This window comes from Pelodiscus sinensis, chromosome 1 (assembly GCF_049634645.1).
Source record: "Pelodiscus sinensis isolate JC-2024 chromosome 1, ASM4963464v1, whole genome shotgun sequence".
Lineage (NCBI taxonomy): Eukaryota > Metazoa > Chordata > Testudines > Trionychidae > Pelodiscus > Pelodiscus sinensis.
The window spans coordinates 2,257,163-2,267,776 of NC_134711.1; the positions used below are offsets into that span (position 1 = coordinate 2,257,163).

A 10,614-nucleotide genomic window follows, 5' to 3' on the forward strand; every position below is an offset into this window, starting at 1 on the left:
ACCTCCCGACGCTTTTGCCGTTTTCTGTTTCCAGCCCAACACACAGCCTCTGTTAGGGTCAGCTCTGGGATTTTAAACCTAGTTTAAAGACCCGTCCCTAGGTTGGCAAACAAGTGCATGGGGTCCCTTCAGCCTGTGCTGTACCCCTGTGCCCCAACTTCCCTTCTGCTCCCTGCCCCACCAGTGTCGCCCTGACACCCAGTGCTCCCCACCCTCACCCCACAGTCCCATCTACTCAGACTCCACCGTCTTGCTGACCCTTTGTGTCAGTTTCCCCAGCGCCGTGGCACAGAAGACAGGGGACAGCAGGGACAGTGGTCATTGCCGGTAGCACAGCCTCACTGCCACAGTGAAAAGAGGAGAGGGGGTGGCAGCTCTTTTAGCTGAGGGGCTTCAGCCCCGCTGAAAGCAACAGGAGAGAGGGGCCATTTTGGGAGAGGACGAAATTTCACAGCGTTTTTGGCAGTCTGGAGAAGCTGGACGGGTGGCTACTGACAGCTCCGCTTCCTCTCTCGCCTCAACAACAGCCTCGCCCCTACATGAGCGCTCTCTCTGGCCTGGATCGGGGATAAAGGCCACAGGCTGTCGCAATGGCTGGTTCCACTACAGAGACCACTGCTTTAAATTCTTCCCTCAGAAGGTGACCTGGTCAGCGGCTGAGGTAGGAGGCTCATCTCCAGGGGAGGAGCAAGTTAGCGGGTAGGGGCTGAAGCAGTTTGGTGACTGGCCCTGGGGGTGGAGGTTGAAGAGGGGGGCCGGGGGGCGGGCAAGATGAATCAGCTGGGGCCCAGCCCTGTGGCTCAGGAACAGGCTCCAAGAGGGGCTCTCTCTCCTCTCAGCCACCCCTGCCCTGCTGCAGCCGGGTGGGGCAGGACCCCACAGCAGGGCAATCGGCATCCTCCCCCAGGGTGACAGGCCTGGCCCATGTCCCTGCTGCAGGTGCAGTGTCAGCATCACCAGCCGGGGGCCCATCTGGCCTCCATCGTCAATGAGGCAGAAAGGGACGTAGTGGTTCACTACATCACCATGTCGGGCTCCACGGATCGCGTCTGGATCGGACTCCACGACCCCGACAAGGTGAGTGCCTGGCCAAGCTTGGCCTCAGGCAGCTGCCCCGCCCCACGGCTCTGGCTCCCAAAACCACGATCCCTTTCTCCACCCCATGTTTTCTAGACACTTTTCCCTGCCCAAGACTCAAGGCTTTGTTCCCCTATGAGCTCTGCACGGCCCCTGACTGCTGCTCACTCCCTCGGCCTGGGGGTCCCGCCCTGGCCTGATTCTCCGTAGGGAACCCCCAGCTCCACCGGGCAGGGAGGGGCAAGGGAACCCATTACCAGCTGGGAAGGAGCCCAGGCAAGAACCTCGGAGCTGGGCGGGCACCAAGCCAGCCTGGGCTCTGGCCATCAGCCCCGTCACAGCTCCCCTGTGTAACCAAATCGAGCTCCATCCGAGCTCTGCTCCATCTGCTTCCTGCCCCTGCTCAGGGTGATGCTGGGCCAGAGGGGGCTCCTGGGCAGCTCCCGCAGACTCGGGCCTTGGCTCCCTGCCCCAGAGCAGAGGCTGGGCCGGGCCCCATGCAGGAGGGGGAGGCGCTGTGAGCCGTTCTCCAGCCTGCTCAGCCATCCAGCCCCCCCTCCCCCGGCACTGCATGGAGCTAGTTCTGTGCCCCCCAAACCCAGCCAGTCCCCCCGAGAGCTGAGGCCAGGCCAGAGCCAGGCCCCTAAAGTGACCAGCCCCTTGTCCCCTGCTCTGAGTGTCCGGAGCTCCCGGTCCTGCTGCCTTGGGGCCAGGCTGGCGCTGAGCCCTCGAGAGGGAAACAGCCCCAAGTCCCCTCCCCCGACCCCCAGCGTCTCCATCACAGACACACGTCGATTTTGCTCCCACCGGCTGAGACCAGCACAGGAAGCCCCCTGCTCCCCCGGCGGGCCCTGGGCCCTGGGGACTGGCCCCCCCCCCCCGAGTGACTGCAGCTTGGGGTGGGGATTTGGTCCGTCGGCGAAGGGCTTGGGGGGCAGAAGGGAAAGTTGAGGGGCTGAGCGTTACTGTGACGTCCGTGTCTCTGGGCTGCCCCTTCCCTCGCTCTCGCCCCGGCCTGAGCAGGGCCCTGCTGCATGCGGGTTTGGTGTGTCTATGGTGCCGCATCACCAGGGTCTCTTCTCCCCTGGCTCCACAGGACAGGACCTGGGTGTGGACAGATGGCTCCCTCTACCGCTACCATAGTTGGAATAATGGGGAACCAAACAACGACAAAAACAATGAGTACTGTGTCGAGGTGTGGACTTCCACTGGTAAGGCAGAGTCTCAAACACACCTGCACCCAGAAAGGAGCCCCATCAGCCCCTGTGCACACCACACAGCCCGCCGAGGGCCTGGCCTCCTGTCCCGTCTCCCTGCCTCTCCCCCGGCTCCCCCAGCTGATCTCTGTGACACAGGAAATGTCTGTTTCCATGGTAGCATCTCTAAGGTCCAAGTACCCACATCCAACTAGTCTTCCCTCTAATTCACCGTCCATGTGCCTCCCAGCCCTGGCCGGTCCTACTTGTCACTGGCCAACTGCTCCCACACGCCCGGACAAGTTCACTCCCAGCCGTTTGGCCTGGGATTGTTTAACCCCTTTCTGGCCACGGCTCAAACGTCTGGGAGAGGGGCTGTTCTAATCCCATCACTTCACATCAACAAGTGCCACACGGCTGCCAAAAACAGAAAACCTCCTTCTGGGCGGCATGAACCAGAGTGTTGGGAGCCAGACCCGAGAAGCGATTCTTCTGCTCTGCTCTGCCCCACATTGGCCTCAGCTGGAATAGTGTGTCCAGTTCTGGCACCACATTGCAGGGAAAATATGGACAAACTGGAGAAGGTCCAGAGCAATGAAACAGATGAACCTTCTCGAACACATAAGCTGGGAGGGAAGGTTGACAAAATGGGGTTTGTTCCTAATGGAGAGGAGAAGACGGAGAGGGGGCAGGAGAGCAGCTTCCATATACCTAAAAGGGGGTTGCAAGGAGCAGGGAGAAAACTTGTCCCCAGTAACCTCTGGTGGCAGGACAAGAAGCAAAGGGTTTGAATTGCAGCAAGAGATGCTCAAGTTGGACAGGAAAAAAAACTTTTTGTCAGAGGCTGGAAATGGATGAGCAGAGAGGCATCACATAGTGATTCCCTGTTCTGTTCACTCCCTCTGGCACTGGCCACTCTCGGCAGACAGCACACTGGGCTAGATGGACCGTTCATCTGACCCAGGGTATGTCTACACTACCCTCCTAGTTCGAACTAGGAGGGTAATGTATGCATACCGCACTTGCTAATGAAGCCCGGGATTTGAATTTCCCGGGCTTCATTAGCATAAGCGGGGAGCCGCCATTTTTAAATCCCCGCTGCTTCGAACCCCGTGTAGCGCGGCTACACGGGGCTCGAACTAGGTAGTTCGGACTAGGGTGCCTATTCCGAACTACCGGTACACCTCGTTTCACGAGGAGTAACGGTAGTTCGGAATAGGACCCTAGTCCGAACTACCTAGTTCGAGCCCCGTGTAGCCGCGCTACACGGGGTTCGAAGCAGCGGGGATTTAAAAATGGCGGCTCCCCGCTTATGCTAATGAAGCCCGGGAAATTCAAATCCCGGGCTTCATTAGCAAGTGCGGTATGCATACATTACCCCGCTAGTTCGAACTAGCGGGGTAGTGTAGACATACCCCCAGAGTGGCTGTTCCTACGTTCCTAACCACCCTGACAGTTAAGAAGTTAAGCACTGGAATAAATTGCCTAAGGGGACTGTGGAATCTCCCTCCCTGGAGATTTCTGAGAGTAGATTATAGACAAATGGGGATGCTCTAGTTGGTATTTGGCCCTGCCTTGAGTGGTTGAGCGCTGGGAAGGGAGCAGTTCATCATCCAGGCACTGCAGCGCTGCCCTTTGGGGGGAGATGCTGCCACTGGCCCAGGCCCAAACCCCAACGTGGAGGAATCATAGAATACTAGGACTGGAAGGGACCTCAAGAGTCATCAAGTCCAGTCCCCTGCCCTCATGGCAGGACCAAACACTGTCTAGATCATCCCCGATAGACATTTATCTAACCTGCTCTTAAATATCTCCAGAGATGGGGATTCCACAACCTCCCTGGGCAATTTATTCCAGTGTTTCACCACCCTGACAGTTAGGAACTTTTTCCTAATGTCCAACCTAAACCTCCCTTGCTGCAGTTTAAGCCCATTGCTTCTTGTTCTAGCCTCAGAGGCCAAGATGAACAAGTTTTCTCCCTCCTCCTTATGACACCCTTTTAGATACCTGAAAATGGCTCTCCTGTCCCCCCTCAATCTTCTCTTTTCTAAACTAAACAAACCCAATTCCTTCAGCCTTTCCTCATAGGTCATGTTCTCTAGACCTTTCATCATTCTCATTGCTCTTCTCTAGACCCTCCAATTTCTCCACATCTTTCTTGAAATGCGGTGCCCAGAACTGGACACAATACTCCAAGGCTGTCTCTAGACTGGCCAGTTTTTCCAGAAAATCAGCCACTTTTCCAGAAAAACTTGCCAGCTGTCTACACTGGCCGCTTGAATTTCGGCAAAAGCGCTGACTTCCTACTGTAAGAAATCAGTGCTTTTTGCGGAAATACTATGCTGCTCCCATTCAGGCAAAAGTCCCTTTGGCGCAAAACTTTTGCACAAAAGGACCAGTGTAGACAAAATGGCGATCGGGGCTTTTTTGCGCAAAAGTGCGTCTAGATTGGCCATGGACGCATTTCCACAAAAAGTGCTTTTGCGGAAAAGCATCTGTGCCAATCTAGATGCTCTTTTCCTCAAATGCTTTTAACGGAAAACTTTTCCGTTAAAAGCATTTCCAGAAAATCATGCCAGTCTAGACGTAGGCCTAACCAGTGCAGAGTAGAGCGGAAGAGTGACTTCTCGTGTCTTGCTCACAACACACCTGTTAATACATCCCAGAATGATGTTTGCTTTCTTTGCAACAGCATCACACTGCTGACTCATATTCAACTTGTGGTCCACTATCACCCCTAGATCCCTTTCTGACGTACTCCTTCCTAGGCAGTCGCTTCCCATTCTGCATGTGTAAAACTGATTGTTCCTTCCTAAGTGGAGCACTTTGCATTTGTCTTTATTAAACTTCATCCTGTTTACTCAGACCATTTCTCCAATTTGTCCAGGTCATTTTGAATTATGACTCTATCCTCCAGATTAGTCGCAACCCCTCCCAGCTTGGTATCATCTGCAAACTTAAGAAGCGTACTTTCTATACCAATATCTAAATCGTTGATGAAGATATTAAACAGAGCCGGTCCCAAAACAGACCCCTGCGGAACCCCACTTGTTATGCCTTTCCAGCAGGATTGTGACCTGTTAATAACAACTCTCTGAGTATGGTTATCCAGCCAGTTATGCACCCACCTTATAGTAGCCCCATCTAAGTTGTATTTGCCTAGTTTATTAATAAGAATATCATGCGAAACCGTATCAAACGCCTTACTGAAGTCTAGGTATATGACATCCACTGCTTCTCCCATTTCCACAAGACTCGTTATCCTATTAAAGAAAGCTATCAGATTGGTTTGACATGATTTGTTCTTTACAAATCCATGCTGGTTGTTCCCTATCACCTTGCCACTTCCCAGGTGTTTACAGACGATTTCCTTAATAACTTGCTCCATTATCTTCCCTGGGACAGACGTTAAACTGACCGGTCTGTAGTTTCCTGGGTTGTTCTTATTCCCCTTTTTATAGATGGGTACTAGATTTGCCCTTTTCCAGTCCTCTGGAATCTCTTCTGTCTCCCATGATTTTCCAAAGATGATAGCTAGAGGCTCAGATACCTCCTCTATCAGCTCCTTGATGCATTTCATCAGGCCCTGGTGACGTGCAGGCATCTAACTTTTCTAGGTGATTTTTAACTTGTTCTTTTTTTATTTATTTAAAAAAAGGAGCTGGAGGTCAGGCCGGCCCATTCAGTTCTGAGTGAGCTGCGTCCCTCATTCTCAGCGTGTCTCCCCACTGGCCCCTGACCCGGCCTCTGTGCTCTGCTCTCGGGTCTCCTGCTCAGCTGTGGGATCGTCTCTCCGCACGATGCCATCGGGGGAGGGGGGCACTGCCAGGGCACCACCCACTTGCCCTTCCTCCGCCCCACTGATTTCTGTCTTGCCTTCTAGGTTATAAGGACTGGAACGATGCTCCCTGTGACAAGACAAACGCCTACATTTGCAAGTACAGACTCTAGCGTGGGGGCCGCTCGCCTGGGCCCCGACAGGTCACTCAGCGCCTGGGACGCAACGAACCGGGCCCCTGGGACACGATCAGGCAACGTCCCAGACTTTCGGCTGCTTTGCTGCATCTGGGGCCAGTTCTGCCCCTTCCTGAGAGACCAGCTCTCAGGTCCCCAGCTGCAAACTGCCTCACCTCAGTGTCCCTGTGCTAGTTACACCCCTGCACCCTGCACAGCTGCAGCTGCTACAGAAATAAACTCTCCTGAGCATGCAGGTCTGAGTGTGTCTCCTCTGTCCCATGCCTGGCCCCGCGTAGATGGGTCCATCCAGCCCCCTCTGGTCCTGAGCAGCCCAGACCCCACTGCAGGGGAGGGAGGGGACCTCAGAAGAAGGCTTTGGGCTTAGGGCTGTGGTCTCCAACCTTTTTAACCACCAGATCACTTTTTCAATTTCGTGCACTGTAAGTTCTACCCCAAATGCCAACACCCTGGCCCCACTTCCTTCACGCCCCTTCTTTGAGGCCCTGCCCCTGCTTTGCCCCTTTTCGAAGGCCTCCCCCTGCTCCCTCCATCCCCCCGCCTCCCCCATCCTCACTCACATGCACCTGGCTGGGTAGAGGGTTGGGGTGCAGGCTCTGGTCTTGGGCCAGAGGGATTTGGACGGGGGGAGCTCCTGGCTTAGCTCAGGGTGGCGGATTGGGGTCCAGGAGGGGTTTCAGGGTGCAAGCTCTGGGAAGGAGCTTGCGTGCAGAGGGACTCACATCTGGGGCAGGTGGTTGGGTGCAGCAGGGGGGTCAGGGCTGGGACAGGGGTTCAGGAAGCAGGTTCTGGCTGGGCACCGTCTAACTGAGATGGGTTCCGGGTGGTGGAGCAGGGGGGTTAAGGCAGCTTCCTCCTGCCCTGGCCCTGCCCCGCTCCTGAAAGCAGCTGGCATGGACAGCAATGGCTCCATGGCACCATGTGCTTCCCCTCGTCTATAGGCACTGAGCTCACGGGTTCTATTGGCCACGGTTCCCGATTACTGATCACTGGGAGCTGCAGGGACGGTCATGTGGAGACCCCCTGCTCTGCCTCTCTCAGGGGCTGCAGGGACACGCCAGCCACTTCCAGAAGCAGCCGTCACCACGGGGATAATGACTCCAGCCAGGGCAGGTTCGGCGTTTGAGAACTCACTGCTCAAAGAATTCCATTTAAGTGTAAGAGAGAAATGAAACTGATGAAATGCACGGACCAGTCAACCCCCAAACTAACCCACGCTGCAAATAGTAGAAGTAACAAGAAACACCTGCCCCCTTCCCTCCACGTGTGTGTTGTGTTGCATCCGGAGATGAGAGTGAAGGACGGTGTGTGTTTGTGAGAATGGCAGAGAGAACGAGATTCGCGTTGCCAAGCTCCCTGCATCCCCTTTCCTCTGTGTGGAAGTGGGGGGAGGAGAGGCACCCTGACATCAGCGCCCCCCCTTCTCCCTCCTACACTGGGCACAGCAAGCAGGAGGCTCCCGGGGGGGCAGCTTCAAGGCAGAGGGCAGGAGCAGCATGACAGTGCTGGGAGGGGCAACTGAACTGCCAGCGTTTGAGAGCTTCCCGGCCAAACTAGTCAGGATCCCCTGTTAGACGCTCCAGGATCTCCCGGTAGATCCCGATCGACTGGTTGGTGACCACTGGCTTAGGGGCAAGACTCGGTTCCCTCCCCTCCCAGTGATCTGTGACAACCAGCCTTTCCTCTCTCATCTGGCCCACCCCTCTCCTCCTGCTCCCATCTCCACGTGGACCCCGAGCTCCCCACAGCTGGGACAGAGTGAGCTGTTGTGGAAGCGTCAGGCCCCTCCAGCGCCGGGAGCCTGAGCCCGCAGAGCTTCAAGGCTCCATCCGGCTCAGCCTGGGACCTGCCCCCCCCCCCATGGCTAGCAGCTGCACCTGGCTAAGGCTGGCCCCTGGCTATGGGGGGGGGTATGCGAGGCAGGAGGATGCTTTGCCTTCCCAAACCACCAGCCTGGCCCCGCCCAGACTCCGCCCCCAGAGCATCTACTGTAGGCATACCAGGGGCGGAGTGTTACTGCCCCAAAGTGCCTGCCCTCCCAGCCTGGGGAGGCTGCGGCCACACGCCACCCGCCTTCCCTATAGTACTGGGGTGGGGGGCTCATATGAGGTGCGGGTGGGGCCTGGGTGAAAGGGTCGGGGCTGGGGGCTTGCCTCCCCCACCTCTAACTTCACTCACTGCCCACGGCTGTAGCCAGAGAGGCCCGGAGCAGACACAGAATTTCACCGCAAGGCACTGTGGCTGGCTCGTGCCGTGCCAGGTGCAGGGTCTGCCGGCTGGGTGCTGGCAGGCTTGCACCTGGCACGGGCACTGTAGCCAGCCCGTGCCCCTTTAAGGGGTCCGGGGCCGAGAGGGGGGCATAGAGTTTCCCTGGTGTTGGCCAGAGTGGCCACCAGGGAAAGCTGGGGAGGGCTAGCCTCCCACTAGTTCGAATTAAGGGGCTACACACCCCTTAATTCAAACTAGCTAGTTTGAACTAGGCTTAATCCTCGTAAAATGAGGTTTTCCTAGTTCGAACTAAGCGCTCCGCTAGTTCGATTCAAATTCGAACTAGCGGAGCGCTAGTGTAGTGCCTATGAATGTTAGTTCGAACTAACGTCCGTTAGTTCGAACTAACATTGTAGTGTAGACATACCCTCAGTGTCCTTGAAGCAAATGCAACAGTCCTCTCTGTGTTGTCCTCATGAAGTTGTGAGGACAGCTCCAAACCCATAATCAGACGCATCAGTAGTCACAATTGTGGGCAGTGCAGGACTGAATAGTGCAAGTACTGGACTGTGTACAATCAAGTCTTTCACAGTTTCCAAACTAGCTTGTGCATCCGTTGTCCACACCAAGGTTGAACTTCTCCGTAGTAATTCTCGTAACGGTTCAATGACAGAAGCATAATTGGGAATAAATTTTGCATTCCAGGAGGTAAGACCCAAGAAGGAACGTAAGGTTTGCAAATCTGTTGAAGGAGGAGCCTTTAAAATTGCTAGGATATGATCTGGCTCAGGTTTCAGTCCAGCCGGTGACACTGTCTGCCCCAGAAAGGAGAGTTCTGTTTGTCTACATTTCCTTCTAGACAAGTTGAGCTCGAGGCCTTCTGTGCTGATGCAGTTTAGTGCAGACTGCAGGTTATTGTCATGCTCCTCAGAAGTCTTTCCAAACACAATAATATCATCCTGCTAGCACTGAACTCCATGTTGATTCTTCGGAATCAATGACATCATTTTTGGAAGGCACTTGGGGCAGATGCGGGACCGTATGGAACACGTTTAAAATGAAATAGTCCCTCATGTGTAATAAATGCTGTGAGGTCTCTGCTGTCTTCATGCAACATAACCTGGTGGTATGCGCTCTGCAAACAAGAGTAGAAAACATCTTTGCTCCACGGAGTTCTGCAAATACTTCTTCAGTGTGAGGCAGTGGGTGGCTGTCAGTCACAATAGCTTTATTTGGCTCCCTTAAGTCCACACAAAGGCGAATGCCTCCTTCCTTCTGTGTCACCACTATAGGTGAAACCCATTCCCATGAGTCAATCTCTTCAATAATGTCTTTTTGTGCAAGTTTCTTAAGTTCCTCTGACACAGCTTCCCTGACTGAAAATGGTAAGCGCCGTAACTTCTGTCCTACAGGCATCACATTATGTCGCATGTTAACTTTGTGCACAAACCCATAAGCACGGCCAAGTTTCTCCTCAACCTGGTCTTGGGTCCCAGCTGAAACTGGTGTGTGTACTGCAAGGCTACGTCTACACTGGCCCCTTTTCCGGAAGGGGCATGTTCATTTCAGAAGCCGTAATAGGGAAATCCGCGGGGGATTTAAATATCCCCCGCGGCATTTAAATAAAAATGTCCGCCGCTTTTTTCCAGCTTTTAGAAAAGCCGGAAAAGAGCGTCTACACTGGCCCCGATCCTCCGGAAGAAGCGCCCTTTTCCGGAGGATCTTATTCCTACTTTGAAATAAGATCCTACTTTGAAGTAGAAATAAGATCCTCCAGAAAAGGGCGCTTTTTCCGGAGGATCGGGGCCAGTGTAGACGCTCTTTTCCGGCTTTTTTAAAAGCCGGAAAAAAGCGGCGGACATTTTTATTTAAATGCCGCAGGGGATATTTAAATCCCCCGCGGATTTCCCTATTACGGCTTCTGAAATTAACATGCCCCTTCCGGAAAAGGGGCCAGTGTAGACGTAGCCAAGGAGTGCTTTGCTGAGCAAGATCAATTCGTCCATTAACTACCATGAGGTTTAAAGCAGCCAATAAATCTCTGCCGAGGATAGGAGTGCCTTTGTGGACAATGTAGAACTCTGCAGTTACACAGTAATCAGCAAAAGTCACTGTTGCTGGCAGGCAGCCACGTACTGGAATTTGGCTTTTCAAATAG

General features: G+C 54.4%; 1 protein-coding gene across 1 annotated transcript; it reads left to right on the forward strand.

Annotated features, from left to right (window-relative positions):
- The first annotated feature begins 924 nt into the window (after window positions 1-924).
- On the forward strand, window positions 925-6,224 carry LOC112546052 (C-type lectin BfL-2-like). Its single transcript, XM_075924058.1, has 3 exons — window positions 925-1,077; window positions 2,174-2,288; window positions 6,157-6,224. Exons 1-3 carry the CDS (start codon window positions 925-927, stop codon window positions 6,222-6,224), a joined length of 336 nt encoding a protein of 111 aa, XP_075780173.1.
- Window positions 6,225-10,614: the final 4,390 nt, after the last annotated feature.